A 27,500-nucleotide genomic window follows, 5' to 3' on the forward strand; every position below is an offset into this window, starting at 1 on the left:
GGTATTAGTGGTGGTGGTATTGCAATCGCGTCAAGATCCGCCGTAACAATGACAATCATTGCTTGTGCAAGTTGTGCCACCACTTTGTTGGCAATTAAAATCAAGAGTGGCAAATACGATGTGGTCAAATCTGTAAATAGTTTATTGGGTGGTTTGGTATCTTCGGCTGCCGTTTGTTCCCTCATTGATCCATGGGCCGCTTTTATCATTGGCTGTGTCACTAGTTTTGTTTATTTGGGTTGTTCTCATTTACTTATAAAGTTACGTATCGATGATCCTTTGGATTCTTCAGCCATTCATTTGGGTTGTGGAATTTGGGGTGCACTAAGTGTTGGCCTTTTCTCCACTCAAGAGAATTTATCATTAGTTTTGAAGAAATCAACAAACGTATATGGTCTCTTTTTCGGTGGAGGCTTTGAACAACTTGGAATTCAATTACTTGGTATCATCATTGTAATGGCTTGGTGCTTTTTCTGTGCTTCCATATTATTCACAATTCTAAAAAAGTTTCATTTACTTAGAATCGAACCAACTAAAGAATTAATGGGTATAGACATTGATAGTGCTGGTGGTCCAGCTTATCAATGGGATAATTAAACGAAAAAAAAAAAAAAAAAACTAACAAAAAAAAAAAAACAAAAAAAAAAAAACAAAAACCCATTTATATATATATTTTGTGTAAAATTGATAAATACTAAACTATTTATTATATGTTTTTTTTTATAGAAAAAAAAAAAAAAAAAATTTAGTTAATTATTATAATTATAATAATAATAATATCAATTAAAGCAAAAAAAAAAACAAAAAAAAAAAAAAAACAATATGAAGATATTTTCAAATCTATTTTTGTTTTTTTTTTTTTCTAAAAATAAATTAAAAAAAAATAATAAACATTATGCTCAAATTAACATTTATAAACCATTTCAGATCTGTTTTTTTTTTTTTTTTTTTTTTTTGAAAATTTTTTAATTTTTTTTTTTTTTTTTTAATTGATTTTCATTGTTTGGTTTTAAATATCTTATCATTTTTATTATTATTATTATTTTTTTTTTTTTTTAAAAACATAAAAAAGGAGATTAAATAATTTTTTTTTTTTAAAATTAGTTGAAATCAAAGAAAAAAAAAAGAAAAAAAAATAAAGATGTTCAAATTTACTGAAGATGAGGATATTTTTTTTTCAAAATATTATGTAGATGGACAATGTATTAAAGAATTAAGTAATACACAAATTATTGGACAAATTAAGAAAAGAGACCCTTTATTTGCAGGTACAAAATTAAATAAAATACCATTATTAGATACATTAGTTGAATTACTTGATAAAGAGAAACAAAAAATGAAAACACCAACAAAAAATAATGGTACAAATGGTCAAACACCATCTAAAAAGAGAAGTAATCAATCTACAGTTAATGAAACAAGTTTTCAAGGTTCCAATAAAAAACGTAATACCAGAGAAAATTCATATGATAATCATCAAGTTGAAGAAGAAGCAGAGCAAGAAGATGTTGAGGAAGAAGATAGTTTTAAATTACCAAAAGAAATTGATCAATTAGGTATCAAAGAATTGGAATCAATTTTAAGAACTAAAAGATTAAAACAAGAATTAGATTTTAAAAATAAAGAAATTAATTCATTAGAAAATAAAGTTAGAGAGCTTGAAAAAATTGCTGCAAAAAGTCCAGCAAAAGTAGGAACTCCATTAAAATCCACCCCACAAAGAGCACCAAATTCCAATGATACACCACCACCAAGATCAAATTCCTCACAAACCACCGAAACATTGATTGTAAAACCTGAAGATTTAAATAGTACTTTCGCATTGAAAATATATAATAAAGTTAGCAAAGGTTTCAATTTTCACAAGGTTGCACATAAATTAGCAAGTGATTACCATATGGATGCCGAAACCATTGCAAAGATTCAAAAGGAGTTTACTAAATTCATGGTTCTAAAGGTGTTAGATAATGACTATGATGTTAAATTGCCATCAAAGTTAGCACCACCACCATTGATTCACAAATTTTGGAAAACTCTTTGCTTGGATTCCTTTGGTTATTGTCAATTCCTTAAGGTTTTGGGTGTAAATGTTCATCATAAATACGACGAAAATGAAGATAGATTAGATTATATTAGAACTAGAGATTTGTATAGAGATTATTTCCCAAATTCAGTCTCTGAATTAGATCATAAGAATATTATGGAAAATGGTAGTTGTTGGCCATGGGATTACTTGGTACCAACTCCACCACAATCACCACACTCAAAACCCTCAACTCCTTCAAAAAGAAAATAATCTTATCAATTAATTTCAAACATTCTCCGTTGAACTAAAAATAGATATTTATTTAAAAAAAAAAAAAAAAAAAAAAAAAAAAATTTAATAAGTCTTACAACTTTTAAAAAAAATGAAATGGTTTTTTTTTTTTTTTTTTTGATTTTGTTTTATCTATAATTTTATACATTTAAATGTATAAAAAAAAGTTTTTGTCTATAATTAATAAATTTAAAACAAGTTTTTTTTTTTTTTTTCTATAATTTTGATTGGTTTTTTTTTATTTTAATTTATGATAAATTTGGTGGGGGTTGTGGTGGTTGTAATGGTTGTGTTTGTTCAGTTTTATGGATTGTATTCATTGTAAATGATAGTTTTAATACATTTCCAGTAATTTTGTGATTGTTTAAATCCATTAACGCTTCAGTGGCCAATCTAGAATCGGGAAATTCTAAAAGTCCCATCAATTTTGTACTTTCACTATGGTAAATAAATTCAATTAGTATTTATTTATTATTATTATTATTATTATTATTATTATTATTATTATTATTATTATTATTATTATTATTATTATTATTATTATTATTATTATTATTATTATTATTATTATTATTATTATTATTAACTATTTATTATTTTAATTACTTACGGTTTAGTTGGAAAGAATTTACAATGAGTTGGAGTATGTGTACCAAAATTTGTAAATTCATCGATTAATTGTTTTTCAGTAAAATTAAGGGGAACATTTAAAAAGTGAAGAGTTGGTGAAGGTTTATAAGCATTCTTTCCATATGGTTGATTATTTAAAAATCTATTTAATGTTGATTTTGAATAATCTATTTATAATTTTATTTCATTTTTTTTTTTTTAATAGTTAGTAAAAGGAATTGTTTAATAAAATATATATATATATTTATAAATTAATTACCTCTAGTTTTTTCAGATTCTACAATATATTGATATTTTGTATGGAAAACACCTATTTTTTGACCATAAACTGAAGATTGATTTAAACATTGAATTGCGATTTCAGCTTGAACACTATCACCCATTTGAACCATTGCACTACCTTTGGTATTATGTAGCATTTTAATTTTAATTACATTTCCATAGAGACAAAAGAGATTGAATAGTTTATCAGTATCCAAAGTCTCTGGTAATCTATTGACCAAGATTACAGGTTGACTGAGTGATTCTTGACCACCAACAATATTATACATATAGGATGACATTGCCGATTGTGAGTACATCATTGATTTATCAATACCCATTGGAGCACCACCACCTCCACCACCACCAACCACACTAGTGAATGGAGAATGATGATGACCCATACTACCATGATGGTGTGGAACGGTGGAAAATGGATTACCCATTGGACCACCTTGTGTTGGCATTGCATAAGGTGACCCTAAAGATGCCATCTGTTGTTGCTGTTGCATTTGATAAAATTCTGCTGTATAATCTGCCGTCTTATCATCATTTTGTTTTACATTTAATTTTGAAACACGAGCAAACTCTATTTGTAATTTACAACCACCATTATAAATATCTTGCCCATTTAATGATTCTTTTGCTGCCCATGCTGAATATGGTGAATCAAATCTGTGTGTGTGTGTGTGTGTGTGTTGTTTATAAATATAAAAATATATTGTAAGTAACTACTTTTTATTAAAAAAGAAACACACAAAAAAACAATAAAATAAAACTTACTCTACAAAAGTTTGTAAACCACTCTTTTTCTGAAAGATAACAATTCTTATAACTCTTCCATATGGTGACATAATATTGTGTATAGTATTGGTAGTAATTGGGTATATTGGATTTAAAATTGTACATAAAATTATATTTTGACTACCTGTTTGTGCTATTGGTTGATTCTTCTTTGAATTATTTAAATGCTGACTTTTAGAATATGCAAATAAAATCTAAATAAAAATTAAAGTTAGTAATTTTTTAATAATAAAAAATTATTATTATTATTTTTAATTGGTTTTTTTTTTTTTTTTTTTTTTTTTTTTTTTTGGATATTTAGTGATAACAAAAGTATATGTTTTTAATGTGGTACCTTTTGATTATGTAATATGAATGGTTTAGTTATAGAAAGAGAAATGATGCTTGTAGATGTTTGAATTGAGTCCATTTCAATTAATGCTTGTCCCATTCTCATTAAACATACTAAAAACAGTGATGTAAATTATTGATGATGGTGTTTTTGGTATATTGGATTGTTGTTTGTTGGTTGGTTGGTTTTTTTGTTGATTTTGATTGGTTTGTTTATTTGTTTGTTTGGGGAGGGTGGCGAGCATTATTTGAGTATGATGATGGATTATTTAGTTTGGAGAGAGTTTCAAAAGAAATGTGTATGGTATAAAAGATTTGAGTTTATTTTTTATGATATTATGGTATTATTAAAAAAGGGGAGGTAATATATAAAATGATGTGGTTAATAATGGCGAGTGAAAAAAAAGAAAAAAAAAAAAATAAAAAATAAAAACAAAGTGAAGTTTTTGTTTTGTTTGTGATTTTGAGGGTGTCTTACCTGCTTCAACTTTTCCAAAAGGTGATAATAATGCATGTATATCTGCATCTGTTACTGAATATGGAAGTCCTCGACAATGAATAACTGGACTTGGTTCACTATTTTTTAAAAAAAAATTTTTTTAAAAATTAGTAAACATTTAAATAAAAATAGATTAAAATAAAAGAAATTTCTTACATTGATTTATCAATTTCGTTTTCAATTTCAAGTTTTAATCTCTTTGAATCATTATTTTCGCCATATGACCCTAATTGATCTGTTGAATTATCGAATTCTCTTTTCTTTATATCCATTTTTTTTTAATTGACAAAAAAAAAAAGCACAAGGCGCGCTGTTAAATTGAAAAAGTAATTTAAAAAATTTAAATGAAAGAAAAAAAAAAAAAAAAATAAAAAATAAATAAATGAAAAATTCAAAAAAAAAAAAAAAAAAAAAAAAATTTAAAAAAAGTAAAAAAAATTATTAAAAAATAAAAATTATATTAAATAAGGTAATATAATATAATTAATTTAAATTATTTAAATTATTTTTTTAAAATTATAAATTGATTTCTTTAATTATCAAATTATTTTTTTTTTTTATAAAAAAAAAAAAAAGAAAAAAAAAAAAAAAAGAAAATTTATTTTTTTATTTTTCATTTTCAATTTTTGTAAAAACATATCATTTTATTATTTGTATAAAAATACTTTTTCTAAAAAAAAAAAAAAAAAAAAAAAAAAAAAAAAAAAAAAAAAAAAAAAATGTCAATTAATTTAGATAATGAAGAATTAAAAAATGAAGATTTAGTTGCAAATATGAGAAAAGATTATAGAATGGGAGAATTAAAAGAAGAAGGATTATTAGAATCACCATTTAAAATGTTTGATATGTGGTTAACTCAAGAGATTGAATTGAAAAATGAAGGAGCAGAACCAAATGCATTCACATTAGCAACATGTTCAATAGAAAGAAAACCATCAGCAAGAGTTGTATTATTAAAACATTTTGATCATCAAGGATTTGTATTCTATACAAACTACAATAGTAGAAAGAGTAAAGAGTTATCAGAGAATCCATTTGCGTCAATGACATTCCTTTGGACACAAAAACAAGTTAGAATTGAGGGTAGTGTTGAAAAAGTCGATCGTTTAGAGAGTGAAAAATATTTTAAATCACGTCCACGTAGTTCACAAATTGGTGCATGGGTATCAGAATTTCAATCATCAGAAGTAACCAAACAACATTTAGAAGAGAAAACAATTGAAATGGAGAATAAATTCAAAGATCAAGAAGTACCTTTACCACCATTTTGGGGTGGTTGGAGAATTAAACCTTATGCTTTTGAATTTTGGCAAGGTAAAAGTGGTAGAATTCATGATAGATTTAAATACGTTCCAACTGATTCAAATAATGATAATTGGATTACAAAGAGATTATCTCCATAAAAAAAATATATTAAAATATACAATTTAACATTTAATCTTTATATTATTATTTGTTAATTTTAATTTTTATTTTATTTGTTAATTTTTTTTTTTTATTATTATTATTTATTATTATTATTATTTATTATTATATTTCTTCCTAAGGTATATTATTGAACATACCCTTTGATTCACTACATTGACTTCCATCATTTGAAACTTTAATGTTAACATTTGAAGGTTGATTTGGTGCATTTGGTGGTACCTGACAAATGATAGTACCTTGTTCATAAAAAGTGGCAGTTACACTAGTTGAACCAAAATAAACTTTTAGATCACCTGTATTTGAAAAGTTTGAACCTAGAATTACAACTCTTGTACGAGCTTTTGCTGATGCTGGAATAATTTCGCTAACAGTTGGTGGAAATGGTACTATAATAATAATAATAATAATAAATAAATAATAAATGATAATTAGTATATATGCATATTTTTAAACTATTTTAAAATAAAAAAAAAAAAAATTTACCATCTTGTTTATCAATTAAATAAATTGTATGAGAGAATACTTCAATTGGATCAGAAAGTACAGTTGCTTCAGGAAAAGTTTGAGATTCATTTGATATATATTTTTTTAAAACAAATTTTAATCTAAAAAGTGTTCTTAATTGTTGAGTAGTTGATAAAATTTTTAATTTTTTGAAAGGAGCGAAACCACCAGTGATACGTGATGTCTTTGTACCATCGATATAATTGACCAATTCAGTTTGATTATCATTTCTTAATAGGGTTACTTCGACATAGAAATTTGAGAAATTCTCTGTATCTACACCAGGTCCACAAATCATAACTTGTGGGAAAGGTTTTAAAATTCTTTGATAAACAGTTTTTGGTGGTGGTTGTCTTGCAATCTTTAAATAAAAACAATCTGATGGATTATTATTATTATTATTATTATTTGGTGTTATCGCTAATTGACGTTGTGGTGTTTGAGTTGGTTGTGATGATGATTTTGATACAGGTGTTGTTAAATTTGGTGTTGATGGTACTGACATAATTGGTGATAGTGGTTCTTTATAATTATTTATAAATGGTGAAGATGGAGCGGATGAATTTTCAAAATTATTATTATTACTTTGTACAGGTGAGGTTGGTATTTCTACAGATATATTATTTATATTATTATTATTATTATTATTATTTATACTATTTATATTACTATTATTATTATTATTATTATTCCCATTATATATTGGCATTGGTAATGAAATATTATTACTACTATTATTATTACTATTATTATCATTTAATTTATTTTGCGGTATTATTGTATTATTTAAAATGTTATTATTTTTATTATTATTATTTTCATTTGTAAATGTTACACTTGTTGCTAAAATTCTTTTTAAATCTAAAACTGTTGAAGAATCTAATTGAAGTAATGCTAATAGGACAGCTAATAATTTTTTAGATAAATTTGAAAACCAATGATGAAATAAGTAAAGATCAGATAGAGGTAACGAGATGATACCAGCAACGAAATGAATGATATCGATTGGTATTGAAGAATCTAAAGACATGATTTTTTGAATGTGTAAATAGGTGTTTGAGAGGGACTGATCACCACCCAATGACTGATTGAAAATTCGTAACCTATCAAATGAGGCCAATCTAAAATATTCTTGAACATTTAGAAAGAAATTGAATTGAAACTGTGGTGAACCTGGTGGAATGATATTATTGGTTAAATGAAACAATTGCAAATAGCTTATCTTGCATAGTAAGTTTGCCAATTCTTTGAAATCCATAAACAACTTGAATGCATGGTTATTCGGATCCTGTAAATAGGTGCTATGATTGGCGATACTCAACAATGGTATCATCTGTGGCATATCGCTAAACATCTTACTTAACAATGGGAATCGCAATTCCTCGGTCAAATGAGGTTGTAACACCTTACAGAGGAAGAATAAATGTTGAATGGATTCATGTGCTAATGTCTCCAAATTGCTCAACAACTCGGTCAATTCAGTATTAATATCACCTGTTATAAATGTTTGTTCCATTTGTTGGATTTGTTGTTGTAATCTTTGAATTTCATTTTGTTCTTGTTGTAACTTTTGTTGTTGTTGTTGCTGTTGTAATAGTAATTCATTTTGTTGTTGCTGTTGTTGTGCTGCTATTGCTGCTTGTTGTTGAGCTTGTTGTTGTTGTTGAGTTTGTAATAACTGTTGTAATTGTGCTGCTTGTTGTTGTTGTAAAAGTTCAGCTTGTTGTGTTGCTTGTTGTTGTTGTAATAATTGTTGAGCTTGAATTAATAATTGTTGATGATGTTGTGTTGATGGTTGTGGTTGTGGTGGTAGTTGTTGATGATGATGGTGGTGATGATGATGATTGTTTTGTTGTTGTTCAAGTTCAAGTTGATGTGAAAATTCACTAAATGAAGTTAAATTATATCTATTATTTACATTACTAACACTATTATTTAATCCGTATTGATTTGCAAACCCTGTTAAATCAATAGATTGTGATAATCTAAAGCTATCAAATGAGAAATTGTCTGAATTTGACATTTATTTATTTTATTATTTTATTCTATTTTATTTATTCCCTACTTATTTTTATTATTTTTATTATTATTTATTTATTTTTTTAATTATAATTTTTTTTTATTGTTTTATTAGTATAAAACAAATAAAAAAAAAAAATAAAAAAAAAAAACTTCAAATAATTTTTTTTTTTTAAAAAATTATTTTTTACTTTTTAATTAAATTTAGTTATTTAGATTTTTTTTTTTCTTTGGTTGACGGATGAGGGGATAGTGTAAAATAATATGAAAAAAAAATTTGAAAAATTTTAAAAAAAAAAAATAAAAAAAAATTGGAAAAAAAAAAAAAAAAAAAATTCAAAAAAAAAAATAAAATAAAATAAAATAAAAAAAAAAAAAATTCAACCGTTGTGATTTTGAAGTTTGTATGAGCGATTAAGGGTTCATATAAAAAGTGTTTAAAAAATAAAATAAAATAAAATAAAAATAAATAAAAAAAATAAATAAAGATATAATCGGTGTGAAATTTTTTTTTTTTTTTTTTTTTTAAATGGTTTTATTTAAAAATGATACTAAAAAACACTTTCTCTGTGAAAAAAAAAAAAAAAAAAAAAAAAAAAAATAGTAAATAGATTTGAAATTGATATTTTTTGTGATTGGCAGGAAATTTGGTTTTTTTTTTTTTTTTTTTTTTTTTTTTTTTTGATTTACTAATTGTTTAAATTCTTTATAAAACAACCCATTTTTTTCATTTCGGTTGGTTAAAAAAAAAAAAAAAAAAAAAAATAAATAAATTATAAAAAAAAAAAAAAAAATATCTTTAACAAATCGAGAAATTTTTATACTAATTTATTTCTTTTATTGTTATTATGTTTTTTTTTATTTGTATTTTGCTTAAACTTTTTATTTTTATTTTATTTTATTTTTTTTTTTTTTTCATTTTTTTTTTTTTTTTTTTTTTTTTGTTTTTGATTACAACTTTTTCGGTATAAATTTATTTTTATTTTTATTATTATTTATTTAATTTAATTTATTTTTAATTTATTTTATTTTATTCAGAAAAATAACTACCTTTCCAACCAACTTGAATGCCTTGTTGTTGAGCATCAATATAGATGAAAGAATCTTTATCTAAACCAAAAGATTCAAATGCTTTTTCAGCATTTAACATATAGGAATGAGCACTATTACTAATATCGATTTTTTCATTTTCAGTTAAATTTCTAACAAATTTAGCTGGTTTACCAACCCAAAGTTCACCAGATTTAATACGAGAACCTTTGGTTAAGATTGAATTTGAACCTAAAATTGAGTTTGCTTCAACGTATGATTCTGGTTCCAAAATTGAACCCATTCCAATCAAACAATTCTCTTCGACAGTACATGCTTCAAGTATACAACTGTGACCAATTGTTACTTGATCACCAATGATTGTGCTGCCATTGTGGTCCAATGATATTGGCTCATTGGCTTCTCTAATGATTGTACCATCTTGAACATTTGTAAATGCACCAATATGAATGTAATTAACGTCTGCTCTAATAACACAGTTATCCCAAACTGATGATCCTACACCTAAATTAACATTACCAATAATTGATGCTGATGGTGCTACAAATTCCCCACCTTCTCTTGGATATAAACCTGTAATTGCTGGTGTTGTAATTGAATTCTTATCAAAAAATGGTACAAATGTTTTATGTTTATTATCTAATTATTTTTTAAATAATATTTATATATATTAATAATTATCAATTCAATTACAAAAAAAAGAAAAAAAAAAAAAATACATACATAAATCGAAATATTTTGATGATGTATTTGGTGAGTCTTCAACTTTTTCAATTGGATCTGTGTTATATGGTAAATTATTATTTCTATTTTCAAAGTATGAGCAATATTGTCTTTTACCAATATTATTGGCTAATTGTTTTGTGATATTTAATTTAGTTAATTGCTTTATCATTATTATTTTTATTGTGATGCGCTTCAAGTGAGAGCTTTGAAAAAAAAAAAAAAAAAGAAAAAAAATAAAAAAAAAAAAAGCAAAAAAAAAAAAAAAAATTGAGTTTTTTTTTTTTATTTTTTTTTTATTTTTTTTTTTTATTGATAAATTTGCGACATTCTTTTTTATTATTTTCCATTAAATAATTTAATTTTATTTATTTTTAAAACGAATTTAGTATAAAAAAAAATAAAATAAAATAAGTAGACCACTCTAAAATACACAAAATGATATAAGGTATTAAAAAAAAAAAAAAAAAAAAAAAAAAATAAATTTAATTCATTTATTTTTTGATTTAAAATTTTTTATTAAAATATTTGCAATTTTGTAGTAAAAAAAAAAAAAAAAATAGTATAAAAATTAAAAAATAATAAAAAAAAGAATAAAAAAATAATAAAAATAGTTATTTTTTTATTCTTTTTTTTATTATTTTTTAATTTTTATACTATTTTTTTTTTTTTTACTACAACATTGGTGAAAAGTAATTTTACGAGGCGCTGGTGAGTTGGTCGCCTTTTTTTTTTATTTATTTTTTTATACACACCCCGCTACTGAAACATAGTCTGGTAGTTTTCCCATTTGATTTTCAGATAGTGGTGTTTGTGGTGGTCTTGTTGGTGGAGGTGTTGAGGATGAAGATGCTTCTTGTTCTTCTGTTGTTAGAGTACGTTCTCCTCCACTAGGTAACCCTCTAAGAGTTTTCAAATCAGATCTGTATCTAATTTTTTTTAAACTTATCTGTACTCCATCCATTGCATTTGAAAGTTGATTTTTCATATGAACAACAGTTCTTTTATTTCTATTTATACGTATTATCAATGCAAAGCCTCCACAAAAAGCGATAAATCCAGCAATTGCCATAAATGGTATTAACCATTTCTTTCTTTCAAATATACTTTTATATTTATCACTATCACCATTATTACAACCATCAAATATTTTTTTACCAGTATTGTTTCTATTATTTTCAGATGATTGGTTACCTAGATCACCTTTATTTGGATTTTCAATATAAATCATTAAATAGTTACCACCACTTTCCATTAATTGTAACATTTGCATATTGTTGTTGTTGTTGCTCTTGTTGAGTATTATTTCCATTTAAAGGTTCAACAATGCATGAAATAATCATTGAATTAATAAAAGTAGGATCTGAACATCTTCTTTTACCAATTGATATTTCAATAGTTTCATTATAAAATTCATTTCCAAAAATTGTGATAATACCCCCAATTGATGAATTTGAAATCATTGTTGAGTTTAATACAATTGGTGGAATATGAAATTGTTATGTTTTTATTTTGTTTTTCACCATTGAATTTGATTTGACAAATTTGATCAAATGGTCCAGCCAATTCAATATCACACGAAATGGAAGTATAGTTTTCAAATGAACAATTATATATTTGTTGATTAGAGAAGCAATAAACACTTGTATTATCACATGTGTTTGGAATAAAGTTTTCACCATTAATTATTATTTGACCGTCTGTGGAATTGAAAACTGGATAGTTGTTTATTTGAGTAAGTGTTGGTGATATATTAACTTTAAAACCTGTTGATGTATCATCGCATACGATTAAAGAAAGTTCACTTGATCCATATTCTGGTTTTAATGGGAAAAAAAAGAAGTTACTTTCAAATTTTATTTTCTTATTTGGGATATCATCAAATACTATCCCATTTGAAAATTGGATTTTAACTTTACCATTTTCATAGTAGTTAACATTGTTGGCATAATGGCCCGAACAACGAATCATTTGATCACTACTAATTGAACAGCTTGTAACATTTGGTAATTTGTAAAAAAGTTCAGTACGTGTAGTTTGATTTCCAATTGAAATTGAAATAAGATTCCTTCCACAACGCTTTGGAATTGGGAATGAGTACGTATGTGTTGAATACTCATTTGAATTTGAATTATCAATACCTTGAATAGTTGTGTTATACATAAATGTAAGAATTGGTACACTAGAATGATTTAAAATATTAACATTATATAATTTAAAGTTTACAATTTGACCAAGTACTGATGGTGATGATGGTGATAATTTAACAAAGAATGATGAATCAATTTAGATTACATTTGATTTTTTACCATTTACAATTATATATAACTTTGAATTTTTTATTTGATTTAATGGTGTAAATGATAGAGTTGTTTGTTTATCATTTATATTGGTTGTTAAATTTAATTGTTGGATATCATCAATATAGACTTGAGTTGATTCATTTGAACCTAAACAATCACCAATTAATTTAACATCTCCTTGAGGTAGAATAAAACCAGAAATAAAAGGTACATCAAATGAAAACAATAAAATATTATCATTAGCAATACCGTCTATTGAAACATTAACTCGTAAACCAGTTGAATCATTAATAGCACCAATTTGAACAGGATCTAAATTACATGTTATTTCATTTATAGAAGAAATAACATTTTTGCATTGATGGTTACCAATTTTAACGATTATCAATGAATTGATTTTTTCAGATGATAATCTTTCTCCAGATAACAATTGTTATCTAACCACCTTTTGACTTTGGAATACTATTTATCTTTAAAAGAAAAGATCGGAAATCAAATTTGATTTTATTTGATTCTAAACCGACTGAAATAATATTTACATAAATTGATTTACAATATTGTGAGGAGTATCTTAATTGAAAGAATTCATGATCAATTGAAAATAAAATTTTTTTATCAACTCGAACACCATCAATAAAGATATTGGCATCGGTTGAATTACAAAAATTTGAACCAATTGCAACCAATGAAGAATTATCACTAGAAATTTTATCAATGATTGGACTCGTGTGATTAAACGAATACTTGAAGCCATTTGACCATTCAAATGTTATTTCGCCGCAACCACCTTTATAATCAAGAAATAAATTAGTTGCATCAAATGATTCATCACCAATGTTGCCGACAAAAAAAACTTTTGTATTTGGAATTATAGTCAAATAAGTTGAAATTTAAAGAAGTAAGTAATATCCTTTGATTATAGAGCGACCACCTTTTGTTGAAGGTTTAAAATCACCTTGAATTAATGGAACTGGAAAATCCTTTGTAATATTTGTTGCTACACCACATGCATTAGAACCATCTACATCCATTATTATTGATGATATCACAGCCCCATGAAATTTTTTTGGCAATTTCTTCATCTATATCTGCTGTACATGTTCTTATTCTGCTACCATTTTCACAAGTAAATGGTAAAACATATTTTATATCAGGAAAATAAAAGCTTGAAAAAAATAAACCATTTGTTGGAGGTTTAAAATCACCTTGAATTAATGGAACTGGAAAATCCTTTGTAATATTTGTTGCTACACCACATGCATCAGAACCATCTACATCCATTAAACATGATGTCACACCACCATGTAATTTTTTGCAATTACTTCATCCATATCAGCAGTGCATGTTCTTATTCTGCTACTATTTTCATAAGTAAATGGTAAAACATATTTTAAATCAGTAAAAGAAAAGCTTGAAAAAAAAACCATTTATGTCATATGTATAAACCAATGATTTATTTGTACCCTGAATACTTATAGAAATATTAAAATTAAAAGTGTTAAATTATTGCTATGATTTTTTAATTTTTAAAATTTATAAATAATTACCAATAGGATGAGGAATATAAATCCCATCAATTTTTGAAATTAAAAAAACAAATAAAAATAAAAATAAAACTTTCATATTGTAAAAATGTATAGATTGTGTAGTTTTAATATACAATATGTCGGCAAATAAAAATAATTAAAATAAAAAAAAAAAAAAAAAAAAAAAAACATATATATATAAGAATAAATTTTTTTATTTTTTTTAATTGTTTGGACACACTTTCCCACACAAAAAAGTTTTTCTTTTTTTGATTTTCCATTATTATTGCCAAGCCATAAAAAATTTAATATTGGTGATGTTAAAAAAACACATCACACACTTTCAAATATAAAAAAAAATAAAATAGAAATCGAATTTTAAATCTCAATTATTTGAAAAAAAAAAAAAAAAAAAATTAAATTAAATTAAATTATAACCTGATTTCCATATATTTTTTTTATTTTTTATTAAAAAAAATGCATTATTGAAGTTTTATTATTTAACCTTGTGGTTGGGCGAAACAATTTTTTAAAAATTCATAGATATGGTGATATGGTTGTTTTTTTTGTTTAATTTTGTTTTTATTTTTATTTTTTTTGGGAATGTAATATTAAAGTATTTAAATAAAAGATTTTTTAAAATTCAAATAATAATTTTAAATATTATAAAATAAAAAAGATAATTAATTTAATTAATAATAAGTGTTGTTTTTTTTTTTATTTAATTTTTTGGATTGTAAAATTAAAAAGGTAAACTCTATTAATTTATTGATCTGGATTTAATAATTTTTGAACTTTTTGGTAATACTGAATAATTTGAGAAAAATAAAGAAAGAAAGGATTAGTATTTTTTAAAAAATAAGACGATTTTTTTTTTTTTTTTTTTTTGTTTTTTTTTTTTGGTAATCAAAAAATTTAAAACTTACTACTCTTAATTCTTTGACTGTAATGGTACCATCTTTATTTGTATCCATTTCAGTTAAAATAAAATTGGCACTCTTTTCTGGATCTTTAGCACCAGTTTCTTTGAATCCTTGAATTAATTCATCTTTAGTAATATCAGTATTATCATCTTTGTTATGTCTTAAAATGAATGCTTCAATATCTTCTTCAACTTCAGCTTCTTGTTGTTTAGATTTTGCTTGTTTTTCTTTATATTCTTTAAGAGCTTTATCGAAATCGATCTAAAAAATAAAAATAAAAAAAATTAATTAATTTATTATTATTTTATTTTATTTTAATTTATTTTATTATTTTAATATTTACATCACCAGCTAATTCTTTAATTGTAATTTTACCATCATTATCCTTATCATAAACTTGGAATAAATAAATTGCACTTCTTTCTGGGTTGAAGGCCTCTATTTTTTTTTTTTTTTTTTTTATTATAAAAATAATTTATTTAAATATGTGTGTGAGATTAATAATTTTTTTTTTTTTTTTTTTTTTTTTTTTTTTTTTTTTTTTTTGTAATTTTTAATTAAAGAATAATAAAACTAATTCCATACTCTTTCCTTTGAAATATTCAACAGCTTCAGCTTTTGTGATTTCACCATCTTTGTTGGTATCATAGGTATCCAACATTTTTTGAACTTCTTCAACAATATTTTGGGTGCTTGCCATTTTTTTTTTTTTTTTTAAAAATAAGAATATGTGTATTATAACTAATGATTTGGAAAAAATGATTTTTTTTACTTAAATATTATTTTTTAACAACAAAAAAAAAATAATTAAAAAAAAAAAAAAAAAAAAATAATTGAAAAAAAATTATTTTAATAATCAAAAGAAAACATCTTTATTTTCAAATTACAAAATTAAATTTTTACCTTTTTTTTTTTTTTTTTCTTTTTACCAATTTCAAGAAAAAAAATAAAAAAAAAAAAATTGATGAAAATATCCAAATCTTAAGATATAACCCCCTTTTTTTTAATAATAAAAATAATAAAAAAAATTAATAAAAATCATTGTTATCAAATTTTGATTTTTTTTTTTTTTTTTTTTTTTTTTTTTTTCAAATAAAATTAAATCTTGCGAATATACTCTTTATTTAATAATGGTCTTCAAATAAAATAAAATAAAATACTAATCTTTTTTATTTTTTTTTTAAAGATATTTCTCTTGCTTTTTAGATTTTTTTTTTTTTTTTTTTTTTTTTTAATTATAAATAATAGTTGGTAAATAATTTCTATAGATCAGGATTGATTTTGTGTTCATTCTACTTGTATTATTATTTATTATTATTTATTATTATTTATTATTATTATTTATTATTGTATTTTATGGTTGTATGTGAGGTAAATATTTTTAAAATGATTAATCATCATCCTCAATTGTTCTTCTTTTCATTGTAATTGTTGTTTTTTTTGTTTTTTCACTTAATTGTTCCAATAATGAGATAAGTTTAGCATCATCAACTCTCTCTGTTAATTGACCAGTTTGTGCTGCCCTTATTATTAAATCCTCAATTTGACGTGATTTCTCTGGTTTGACAATTGTAATTCTTGATACTTTTTTTTTTTTTTTTTTATTTTTAGTTGAATGAAAAATTAGAATCAAAGTAATCTAAAAATAGCCAATAATAAAAATAATAATAATAATAATAATAATAATAATCAAAAAAATAATAAACGTACATCTTTCTCTAGCATCTGGTGTCAAAATTTGAATTAAGATACCTTGTCTTCTTTCATTTGCTTCTTGTCTTTGAGCCTCTTGTCTTTGTTGGGCTTCGGGCTATTTAAATGTTTTTTTAAATTAGATTATTTTTTTATTTTTTTTTTTCTAAATATTTTATTTTCTCTCCTACATACATCAAAACCTTGACCTTGCATTTGTGATAATTGTTGTTGAATTTCTTTTTCGCTGCTCATTTTTTTTTTTTTTTTTTGTTTTGTATATCTGTTTTGATGGGGTCCAAATTTATAAAAATAAAAAAAAAAAAAGAAAAAAAAAAAAAAAATTATTTTCATTTTTTTTTTTTTTTTCATTTTATTTTACATTTTATTTTTTATTTTTAGAATTTAATTATTTACCACCATTCATTTTTTGTAATTGTTTTTTTTATTTTGGGGAACTTCAAGAGGGAATATATTTTTAATATAAAAAAAAAAAAAAAAAAAAAATTAAAAAAAAAAAAATTAAAAAAAAAAAATTAAAAAAAAAAAAAAATAATCTAGATTTAATTTTTAAAAAATTTAAAAATATATATATAAATTATTAACTATTAATTATTAATTAAATTTTAATTTATTTATTTAATTTGTTTTTTTAATATTTGTAGTTGAACCTTTTTTATGAGAAGCAATAAACTTCTTTCTTTGACCTAACATATAAGTGTAAAGATATGGTAAACCAATAACGTAGAAACCTAAAGAGAAAATTAAAATATTATGGAAGTCGAATGCGAAATTCAAAGAATTTGGCATTGTCAATGTCATAAATTTAGTGTTCTTGACGAATTCCAAACTTGTCCAAATTGTACCAGTTTCACCAGTGACACCGGTTGGATAGAGTATGATGAAAGTTGTGTATCTTAACCAACCCAAAATGTAAGAATCGATCTTTAGAATTGAAAGTGCGTAAAAACTATAACGAATTACTTCTGTAATTGACCATGACATTAACATCAATGAAAGGAAGAAATGGTTTTGAGTGGTTGGTACGTTTTGTGCCAAGAATACACATGCAACACGTGAAAATACTTGAATAAATGTTGTAGCTGCTGATGTCTTTACTAAACCAAATACTGAATGAACAATCTCCAATACTGCTGCATATTGAAAAATTGATACTAACGCTCCAACTTTTTCCCAAACTCCAACTGGTGATTGAGTTTCAAATAAATGAATACTTAATTTAAATAATATAATACTCCATCCAATTGTTTGTATAACATTATATAATACTAAATATAAATTTTTAATTGATACCATTTTATTTTTTTTGTCAATTATTTAAAATAAAACAATGTTTTTATTTTTTTTTTTTGGGTGAATGAACGATCAAAAAAAAAAATAAAAAAAATAAAAAATTTTAAAAAAAAAAAATAAAAAATAAAAAATTTTTAAAAAAAAAAAAAAAAATCTAAAAAAAAATAAATTAAAATTAATTACAAATAAAAATTATTATTATTAGTAAAAAAAAAAAAAATATACAATATATTATTTTTTGATTATAAAAAAAAAATAATAATAATAATTTTTTAACCTTATTTTATTAAATTTGTAATCTGTTTTTTAAAAATAAATAAAAAAAACACACTCCTTTTTTGATATCTAATCGTATTTTAATTAAAAAAAAAAAAAAAAAAAAAAAATTATGACGACTCAAATAAAAAGTTTTTATCAAGGTGTTTTTTTTAAAAATCCCAACTATTTTTCATTTTGTCATTTATTTCCAATTAAAGAAAATCATAAAACCATATTTTTAATTTTTTTTTTTTTTTTTTTAATTTTATTTTAAATAATTTTAAAAAAAAAAAAAAAAAAAAAATAGTTGGGAGTACATTTAAATAAAATTTTTTTTTTTTTTTTTTTTGTATTTCTATTTTCACAAAAAAACAAAACACTTTTGTGCTTTAACAAAAAAAAAAAAAAAAAAAAGGAAATATGGGTGCCCAAAAATTACCAATATTAGAATATCTTCAAGCAGAAAATGATTCACCATTACCATATGAAGGTGAAGATAGACCATTGGTAGTAGTTTTAGGTTGGATGGGATGTCGTCGTGAACATTTATTAAAATATGTTGACCAATGGAGAAAACGTGGTTTCAATACATTTTCATTTTGTTCAAAACCAATTCAATTGTATTGTATCATTATTTTAAAATAATTTGTAAATATTAAATAAATACTAACCCTTCCCCCTTCCCCCTTCCCCCTTCCCCCTTCCCCCTTCCCCCCTTTTTTTTATTTTTTTTTTTTAAAATATTTAGATTGGTTCCAGGAGTAATTCAAAATAAAGGTGATGAAATGTTAGAACAAATTAAAAAATATTTAAAAGAGAATAGAAATTGTAAAAGTGTAATATTTAATGCATTTTCAAATGGTGGTGGATTTTATTATGCACATATGATTCGTCAAATTCATGAAAGAGAGGATTGCAAGTGGATGGCTCCTTTGGTAAAGGGAACTGTGTTGGATTCGTTGCCTGCAATTAGACCATTATCCATCTATTCAGCATTCCGTTTAACTAGTCCAAATATGTTTGTAACTTTCTTATTAGCATTGGTAGTACCATTATTTGTAGTTTTATTTTGGAGTAAGATGTCATCGTATCAACAAATTTTAACCTCAAAAAAGAATCAATGGCAACATTTAATTTTCTATTCAAAAGCTGATACTATAGTTCATTCTGATGATATCGATAATTTAGTTGGTAAAATAAAGAATAATTTATCAGATGTCAATCATCTAGATTATAAATGTTTCGACGATTCACCACATGTTCTCCATATGAGATCACATCCAAAAATATATGAAGATAAATTAAATCATTTCGTTACTTCAATTAAAAATTCAAATTTGAAAAAATTACAAAATAAATAAATAAAAAAAAAAAGTGTATAATTACAATAAAAACAGAATTCTATTTTTTTTTCTATTTAAAGATTTTTTATTTATTTTTATTTAATTTTCCCCCTTTTTTTTTTTTTTTTTTTTTTAATTTTTTTAATTTTTTTAATTTTTTTTTTACTTTTTTTTATAATTTTTTTTTTTTTTTTATTTTATTTTATTTTTTTTTGTTGTTGATGTCATTGCACAAAAAAAAAAAAAATATCTTTTAAAAAAACTAAAAAAAAAAAAATATTAAATAAATCACAAAATTAATAGAGGTTATGTCAATTGATATTTTATAATAATATTAACAATAATAACATTAAACTATACATATTACAATGAATGAAAGTAGAGAACAAGTAATTGAATCATTAGTTAAAAATATTTTAGAAAAAGCTTCTCAAGATGATTATAGTTATGATGAATGGTCATTATCAAAAAAACAAATTAAAGAATTATGTGAACTTCAAACTCCAAATAATTTAAGATATGCAATTTGGAAGGTAAATATATATATATATATTTTATTATTTATATATTTTATAGATTTATACTTACATTTTTATTTTTATTTTACACCAAAGCATATTGTACAACAAGGTGATCAAGGATTTATAGATAATAGATTAACATCATCAAATGATAGTAATAATAGTAATAATAATAATAATAATACATCTCCTACAAGTGGATTTAATTCAGAACCAATATTTCATAATGAAATGTTAAATAGGGATTGTTTACAATTGTCACAAGATTATAATTTAATTAGTCAAATTAAATCATTCAATAATTCATCATCATCTTATTCATTCGATAGTTTTTCATCAATTAATAAAAGTAATACAACCAGTCCAACTACAACAAGTTTATTAGATCAATCTTCAAATTCAAACCCTTCAATTATATTGGATACACCATTACAACCATTAAATGCATCACCAATATTAAGTGATTATGATAGTAATAATAGTAATAGTAATACAACATCATTAACCTCATCATCATCATTATCATCATCATCGACAACAACTAATTTTGAAGATATTAAAAAACTATCAACTGAATCAATTGCTGATAGATTATCTAGATTCATTAGATTCTTTTGTACAAAAACTAAAAGAGAGTATAGTATTGATGTTGCAAAATTAATGATACCATTTGTGGTTTTATCATTGGTTGAGGAGATCAATACATTGAAATTACAAAAATCATCATCATCATCATCATCAATTCCTTCAATCCTACATCAAAATCCAACTGAAAATGATTGGATGTCTTTATCATTAAAATTAATTGAATCAATTTCAAATTCTGGAATTTATCCATATTCAACTGCAAATCCAATTTTATTGTAAGTATAATAATATTAATAATAATAATAATGAATCAATATACTAATATTGATTTTTTTTTTGTATATCATAATTAGATGTGAGAGTGAAATGTTTAGAATTTTATTATTATATCATGATCCAATATTATCACATTTTTTAAACCAAAGAACTGTAAATTCAATGCATTATTTTTATGAATGGGTATGTTTCTTTTGTATATAAATAATAATAATAATAATAATAATAAATTATTTATTAACTTTTATATATTTAGATTAATCATATGTTTTGTGGTTGTATTGATATTAAATTTTTAATTCAAATTTGGGATTTATTTTTATATCATAATAATCAAGATTTTTATATTTATTTTGCATTGGCATTAATTATTTCAAAAAGAGAAGCAACTTTATCATTGACAAAAGGTACGTCAAAAGATATTTTACAATTATTGGAAGAGAAAAATATTGTAAATAGTTTATCAAATCAAATAAAGTTACCAGCTTTAGTAAAGAAAGCTGAACAATTAAGATCTTGTACACCATTAACTTTTATTAGAAATTGGAATAAGTTATTCACATATTGTAAACATCCAATCTCCCCAAAATTAGATCAAATTAAATTAATTTATTTAGAATATAAATATGCTGTTTGTATGAGTATTGATGTTGAAGAATTAATTTTAAATTCCAAACTTGATGGTTCACATGTAAGTTTGTATATATATATATATATTTTTTTTTTAACTCGATATATATATTTTATTAATTTTAATTACTTTTTTTTTTTTTTAATAAAAAAAAAAAAATAGAATGTTAAAGAGAAATTTTCATATTATTATCAAGATGATGAATTACAAGAATATCCAGATCATTTTTTCGTATTTGATTGTAGAATTTATAAATATTATAAAGCTGGTAAATTCCCAGGTGCATTTCATTTACCACCAAGTTTATTAGTTACTCAACCTGATGAATTCACAAGAGTTATTCAATCATTCTCTGATATGAAAGGTTATACAAGATTTACATTTTATGATAATTGGCAACAATTTAATCAAACCTCTTTAAATAATGATGCTGATACAAATGAAAATGGTGATATGAATATGAATATTCTAAAATTCTTAAAAGATGGTTTCCCTTATATTAGTAAAGTACCTTCTGGCTATAAAAGTATGTATAGAAAGATAAATATTTAAATATTAATAAATTAATAAAAAAAAAAAGGTTGCTAATCTCTCGAGATCATTATATTTTATTTCCTTAGAAATTCATGATATATTCCTTTCAAAAGGATTAGAATTGGCAGTTCATTTTGCAGAGAATTGTCCAGTTTGTAATCCAAATGCATTCAATACATTACCACCACTATCACCAGTGGTTCCACAATCACCAACAATTGAACAAACTCCAAAAGAGAAATGGCTTTCAAAGATAAGAAGTTTTAGACAATCAGCAAATCTTACCAATAACAATAATAATAATAATAATAATAATAATAATATGTCCACTACAAACACAACTACTACTACTAGTACAAATTCAACAATTTCAACTATAACAACACCAAATCCACCACTTCAACCTGAAACTAATGATTCAAGTTTAAAGAGTGCATTTAGTTTCTTTAAAGATAAATTAAAGATTAGAGATAAATCTTCAATTTATGATAATCAATCCGAATCAAATTCAATTAATAATAATTTTAATTCACCACAGATGGGTAGTGGTAATATGACTGCAACACCTTCAAAGAGTGAATCACCACATCATTCAAGTTTAACAATTGGTTCAAATAGAACTCCATTAAGAAAATCACTGCAACAACAACAACAACCACCAAAATCTTCATTAATAGATTTAGATAATATAGATTCATCTGGTAATAATACTAGTATTTTAGATAGTAATAATGGTTTCGATAATGATATAATATCTCCAAGTGTTAGAGCTTTAAATAATAGTAATACCAATCTTAATAATAACTTTAATACTGACATATTATCTCCAAGTGTAAGAGGTTTAAATAATAGTGGTATTAATAATGCTAATACCAATACCAATAATAACAATAACAATAATAATAATAATAATAATAATAATAATAACTTTAGTGCTGGTGTATTATCTCCAAGTGTTAGAGGTTTAAATAATAGTAGTAGTAATATTAATAATACAGCTACCAATATCAATAATGTAAATTCCATTGATAAACCTGAATTAAATGTTAGTGGAAATAATGTAAAAGTTGTAGATAATAATAATAATAATAATAATAATAATAATAATAATAATAATAATAATAATAATAATAATAATAATAATAATAATAATAATAATAATAATAATAATAATAATAATAATAATAATAATAATAATAATAATAATAATAATAATAATAATAATAATAATAATAATAATATAAATAATAATAATGATAATATGATTTCTTTAACAAGTAGTACATCAAGTACAACAACTAATGGTAGTCAAAATAATAATAATAATAATTTAATAACATCAATTTGGAATAATGGTACAACTAATAGTGCTAGTGGTAGTAAGATTAATTTAAGTTCATCATTTTATTTACCAAATCTTTCACCATTTATAATGGATTTCGAAGAAGATGAAAATATAGCATTCGAAGAAGGAAAGAAATATTACTATTACATTGACGAAAAGAATTATCCAAAGGAAGCTGACGAGTTTATTTATGATCGTGAAAAGATTCAAAGGGAAGAAATCGATGCTGAAAATGAATTCAATAAAGAATATCAAGGTATTGAAGTTTGGTTAGATACTTGTAATTTTATGTTTGATTGTGTTGAACAAGAACAAAAACAATCACAATCACAATCACAATCACAATCACAATCACAATCACAATCACAATCTATTGATAATAATGGCGCTTCAATTAATATAAACTCTTCTACAAGTTCAACTGTAACATCAACAACAACAACTACGACAACATCAACAACAACAACAACTCAACAAATATCACAAAATAGATTTATAATTATAACAGATAAAGATATTATTACATTAAAAGAACATCCAATATTTAGTGGTTATGTTAAAGTTGATTATCAATATAATTTAAATGCAATTCAACGTATCTCTTATAAAAAGAGTAATCCAAACCTTTTAGAATTTAGTTTTGATAGAGATGAAATTAATAAAAATTCAAACGAACCTCCAAAAGATCAAATCATTGATAGTAGTGAAACTATTGAACCAAATAATAATACTTCTCAAGAAAATATATTTAAAAAATCTTATATTTTCGATGACATTTCACCAATCTTAAAAACTATTAATAAAAACTAACTATTTGGTTGACATCATCATAAAAATAAAAAAAAACACACTTTATACATATAGATTACAACTTGTAATTCATATTTTTTAAATGAATAATTTATTTAACCAATTTTTATATTTTTTTAATTTACCGCTATTTACACTTTTTTTTATATTATTTTTTTTTGCTATATATGGAATATTTAAATAACCAGATTTTAATATATCATCCTCTATTAGTGAATCTTTTTTTTCTTTTACAACCATTTTAAAAGTTTCATCATTAAAATTTTTTAAAATAATTTTTGAACCTTGTTTGTGATCAAACACTATTGAATGTTTCATTATTCTATTATTATCAATAGTTTCTCTATATCTATGAGTAAAAATGGAAATAAATGAACGAACCATATTTGATTTATCTTGTTTATTATTATTATTATTATTATCCTTCTTTTTTATAAATTCTTTAAATTCTTCATTTTTTAATGATCTAACAACTCCAATATCACCATCTTTAATTTTATCAAATTTGAATCTGTCAAATATTTCTATTTTAGAGTTTGATAATTATAATTATAATAATAATAATTAAATTTTAGTAAATATAATTTTAAAATATTAACAAAAAAAAAAAAAAGAAATAGGGATAATAATTACTAATTGATGTTTTTCCTTTAAATTTGGCCATAGTAACACAATTAATGTTTGGGCCATTTGATTGACTAATTTCAACATTTTTAAATTTGTTTGTTGAATTATTTGATTTCTTTTTTATATAATAAAATTCCTATTTTTAATTTAAATATTTAAAATTTTAGTATTAATAAAAAAAGAAAAAAAAAAGAAAAAAAATAATGTTTTATAAATATAATAATTTAAAAAATGAACTTACAAATGGAATATCATCTAAATTACAAATTGTTAAATATTCAGCTCTATATAAAGCTCTATTTTTATCAACTTCATTGGAATAAGGATATTCATAATGAAAAAATTTAGAATTTGTGAGATATTTATCAACTAGTATTGTTGAAATAAAAAATACATAAAACCCTATAACTATAAAAAGAAAAAAAAAAAAAATACATTAATAAAAATCCAATTAAATTCAAATTTATAATAAAAAATAAAAAATTAAATAAAAAATTTGAAATTTACTTGATAATAAAACAAAAACTAATACATAATGTGCTATAACTTCTATCTTTCTTGAAACTCTATTTTCTTCTTCCTCCTCTGGCGTTAATGGTGGTAAATTTGGTGGTGCAAAATAATTTGTTTGAAATCCGACTCTTACCTCTTCATCCATTTTTTTTTTTTCTTATTTTAAATTATAAAAATAAAATTGAAAATATTTTATGATTACTCTTTTAAATTCCCAATTTTTTTTTATTTACAAAAATAGAATTGCAAATATTTTTTTTTTTAAAAAAAAAAAAATTAATTTATAAAATAAAAAAAAAAAAAAAAAGGCTTTTATAATTTCAAATAATAAATAAAACATTGGCAAAAAGATCTTAAGACTTGGAGATACGAGATCTTTTTTTAAAATATTTTGACATATTTTTTTTTTTTTTAGGGTTTGTAAAAAAAAAAAATAAAAAAAAAAATAAAAAAATAAAAAAAATAAACAAAAATTTAAAATATTTTTTTATATTTCCAAAAAAAGAAATTTTTTAATATTTTATTTTATTTTTTTTTTTTATTTTTTTTTTTTTTTTAAGTTTTTACTTTTTTTTTTATTTACTTATTTTTTTACATTTTTTAAATCTGGCCATATTACTTTTAAAAAATGAGATGGATTTTTGACTTTTTTTTTGTAACTTTACAATTTAAATAATGGATTTGAAGTTAAAAATCAATTGGGTTGGATTGTTTTTTTTTTTTTCAAAATAAAATTAAAAAAAAATAAAAAAAGAAATAAATAAAAAAATAAAAATTGAATAAACAAAAATAAATAAAAACAAAACAAAAAAAAAATATTTTTTTTTTTTTTTTTTTTTTTTTTTTTTTTTTTTTTTTTTAATAAATACTTTTTTTATAATTTTTATTTTTTTACTATAATCTCTTTTTTTTCAATATATAAAATTTAACTCTTGGAAATAATTGAAGGTAGTTGAATGAGTTTTATATATGTTTTTTTTTTTTTTTTTTTTTTTTATAATTTAAAATTTTTATTTTTTTATCTCATTTAAATGACTTTGAATTTATTTTTAGCTTCAAGAGCTTTTACATGCCATACGACAATGTTACCATCTAAACCAGAGGTACTGAAATCAGAGACGACACCACCTACACTCTTGAATGGAACGATTGAAGTAATACAATTTTGATGAACGGTTGTTAACTTTTTATCGGCAGATTTTGATTCACCAAGGTCTACTTTATTTTGGAAGAGTTTACGAGCAGAGGTTTCAGAGCCAGCGGCAGCACCACCTTCAGAGGCCTTATCCATTTCACCAGAATATTTCCAACCGTTTTGATTAGTGATTAAAAGTGGAGCACAATCGTAACCAACACCGGCGATAGAGTTTTCAGTGATGTAAAGGAGATCACGTAATGGTAAATTACGAACTCTGAGTTTTTCGATGGTTGGTGGATTGGTTGAAAAGTTTGCAACGGCAAAGACACCATCGTGTGAGGAGTAAGCCAAGGTACTACCGGATGGGGACCATTTGAGGGCATGGACCCATGAGGCGCATTGGTCAAATTCAAAGACTGGTTCACCAAAAGCGACTTCACCGTATGGACGAGTGACACTACGACCATCGGCTTTCTTTATGTAGGCGTCGAATACTCTAACCTTGTAGTCAGAGGATGAGGTTGCCAATAATAAATTGTTTGGATGCCAGTCAACCTTTAATACGGTTGATTTATGCTTCTTGATATGATTTG

General features: G+C 23.0%; 13 protein-coding genes and 1 pseudogene across 13 annotated transcripts in view; 5 read left to right on the plus strand and 9 right to left on the minus strand.

Moving 5' to 3' along the window:
• Nucleotides 1–597, plus strand: part of amtB (ammonium transporter) — a gene marked incomplete at both ends in the record, with an annotated part of 1,393 nt that extends 796 nt beyond the window's left edge. Inside the window, one exon of the mRNA XM_637031.1 lies at nucleotides 1–597. This exon is cut by the window's left edge and continues 608 nt beyond it. Within this exon, the coding sequence (XP_642123.1) occupies nucleotides 1–597 (597 nt within the window).
• A 544-nt stretch (nucleotides 598–1,141) lies between these two features.
• On the plus strand, nucleotides 1,142–2,296 carry DDB_G0278103 (hypothetical protein; the record flags this gene model as incomplete). The annotated part of the gene is made up of 1 exon (XM_637032.1): nucleotides 1,142–2,296. The coding sequence occupies one exon, from the start codon at nucleotides 1,142–1,144 to the stop codon at nucleotides 2,294–2,296; it is 1,155 nt and encodes a 384-aa protein (XP_642124.1).
• Nucleotides 2,297–2,565: 269 nt separating this feature from the next.
• Nucleotides 2,566–5,113, minus strand: DDB_G0278105 (RNA-binding region RNP-1 domain-containing protein; the record flags this gene model as incomplete). The annotated part of the gene is made up of 7 exons (XM_637033.1): nucleotides 2,566–2,755; nucleotides 2,928–3,114; nucleotides 3,207–3,883; nucleotides 3,992–4,206; nucleotides 4,347–4,456; nucleotides 4,821–4,918; nucleotides 4,998–5,113. 7 exons carry the CDS (start codon nucleotides 5,111–5,113, stop codon nucleotides 2,566–2,568), a joined length of 1,593 nt encoding a protein of 530 aa, XP_642125.1.
• Nucleotides 5,114–5,560: 447 nt separating this feature from the next.
• Nucleotides 5,561–6,244, plus strand: DDB_G0278107 (pyridoxamine-phosphate oxidase; the record flags this gene model as incomplete). The annotated part of the gene is made up of 1 exon (XM_637034.1): nucleotides 5,561–6,244. The coding sequence occupies one exon, from the start codon at nucleotides 5,561–5,563 to the stop codon at nucleotides 6,242–6,244; it is 684 nt and encodes a 227-aa protein (XP_642126.1).
• Nucleotides 6,245–6,383: 139 nt separating this feature from the next.
• On the minus strand, nucleotides 6,384–8,796 carry DDB_G0295723 (IPT/TIG domain-containing protein; the record flags this gene model as incomplete). The annotated part of the gene is made up of 2 exons (XM_002649122.1): nucleotides 6,384–6,655; nucleotides 6,753–8,796. The coding sequence occupies 2 exons, from the start codon at nucleotides 8,794–8,796 to the stop codon at nucleotides 6,384–6,386; spliced, it is 2,316 nt and encodes a 771-aa protein (XP_002649168.1).
• A 1,026-nt stretch (nucleotides 8,797–9,822) lies between these two features.
• DDB_G0278597 (bacterial transferase hexapeptide repeat-containing protein) lies at nucleotides 9,823–10,737 on the minus strand (the record flags this gene model as incomplete). Its single annotated transcript, XM_637036.1, has 2 exons — nucleotides 9,823–10,481; nucleotides 10,566–10,737. 2 exons carry the CDS (start codon nucleotides 10,735–10,737, stop codon nucleotides 9,823–9,825), a joined length of 831 nt encoding a protein of 276 aa, XP_642128.1.
• A 573-nt stretch (nucleotides 10,738–11,310) lies between these two features.
• DDB_G0278109 lies at nucleotides 11,311–13,899 on the minus strand (annotated as a pseudogene; the record flags this gene model as incomplete).
• A 1,260-nt stretch (nucleotides 13,900–15,159) lies between these two features.
• On the minus strand, nucleotides 15,160–16,017 carry cafA (hypothetical protein; the record flags this gene model as incomplete). Its single annotated transcript, XM_637039.1, has 4 exons — nucleotides 15,160–15,201; nucleotides 15,321–15,578; nucleotides 15,661–15,755; nucleotides 15,903–16,017. 4 exons carry the CDS (start codon nucleotides 16,015–16,017, stop codon nucleotides 15,160–15,162), a joined length of 510 nt encoding a protein of 169 aa, XP_642131.1.
• Nucleotides 16,018–16,707: 690 nt separating this feature from the next.
• On the minus strand, nucleotides 16,708–17,264 carry DDB_G0278111 (hypothetical protein; the record flags this gene model as incomplete). The annotated part of the gene is made up of 3 exons (XM_637040.2): nucleotides 16,708–16,901; nucleotides 17,028–17,127; nucleotides 17,205–17,264. 3 exons carry the CDS (start codon nucleotides 17,262–17,264, stop codon nucleotides 16,708–16,710), a joined length of 354 nt encoding a protein of 117 aa, XP_642132.2.
• Nucleotides 17,265–17,648: 384 nt separating this feature from the next.
• Nucleotides 17,649–18,326, minus strand: DDB_G0278113 (hypothetical protein; the record flags this gene model as incomplete). Its single annotated transcript, XM_637041.1, has 1 exon — nucleotides 17,649–18,326. One exon carries the CDS (start codon nucleotides 18,324–18,326, stop codon nucleotides 17,649–17,651), a length of 678 nt encoding a protein of 225 aa, XP_642133.1.
• Nucleotides 18,327–19,001: 675 nt separating this feature from the next.
• On the plus strand, nucleotides 19,002–19,942 carry DDB_G0278115 (DUF829 family protein; the record flags this gene model as incomplete). The annotated part of the gene is made up of 2 exons (XM_637042.1): nucleotides 19,002–19,201; nucleotides 19,330–19,942. 2 exons carry the CDS (start codon nucleotides 19,002–19,004, stop codon nucleotides 19,940–19,942), a joined length of 813 nt encoding a protein of 270 aa, XP_642134.1.
• A 350-nt stretch (nucleotides 19,943–20,292) lies between these two features.
• Nucleotides 20,293–24,629, plus strand: DDB_G0278601 (RabGAP/TBC domain-containing protein; the record flags this gene model as incomplete). The annotated part of the gene is made up of 6 exons (XM_637043.2): nucleotides 20,293–20,457; nucleotides 20,539–21,308; nucleotides 21,387–21,492; nucleotides 21,566–22,000; nucleotides 22,103–22,466; nucleotides 22,561–24,629. 6 exons carry the CDS (start codon nucleotides 20,293–20,295, stop codon nucleotides 24,627–24,629), a joined length of 3,909 nt encoding a protein of 1,302 aa, XP_642135.2.
• A 78-nt stretch (nucleotides 24,630–24,707) lies between these two features.
• On the minus strand, nucleotides 24,708–25,914 carry sigE (transmembrane protein; the record flags this gene model as incomplete). The annotated part of the gene is made up of 4 exons (XM_637044.2): nucleotides 24,708–25,153; nucleotides 25,263–25,392; nucleotides 25,498–25,664; nucleotides 25,764–25,914. 4 exons carry the CDS (start codon nucleotides 25,912–25,914, stop codon nucleotides 24,708–24,710), a joined length of 894 nt encoding a protein of 297 aa, XP_642136.2.
• An 882-nt stretch (nucleotides 25,915–26,796) lies between these two features.
• arcA (actin related protein 2/3 complex, subunit 1) overlaps nucleotides 26,797–27,500 on the minus strand; it is a gene marked incomplete at both ends in the record, with an annotated part of 1,638 nt that continues 934 nt past the window's right edge. Inside the window, one exon of the mRNA XM_637045.1 lies at nucleotides 26,797–27,500. This exon is cut by the window's right edge and continues 250 nt beyond it. Coding sequence (XP_642137.1) covers nucleotides 26,797–27,500 — 704 coding nt within the window.

This window comes from Dictyostelium discoideum (assembly GCF_000004695.1).
Source record: "Dictyostelium discoideum AX4 chromosome 3 chromosome, whole genome shotgun sequence".
Classification (NCBI taxonomy): Eukaryota; Evosea; class Eumycetozoa; order Dictyosteliales; family Dictyosteliaceae; genus Dictyostelium; species Dictyostelium discoideum.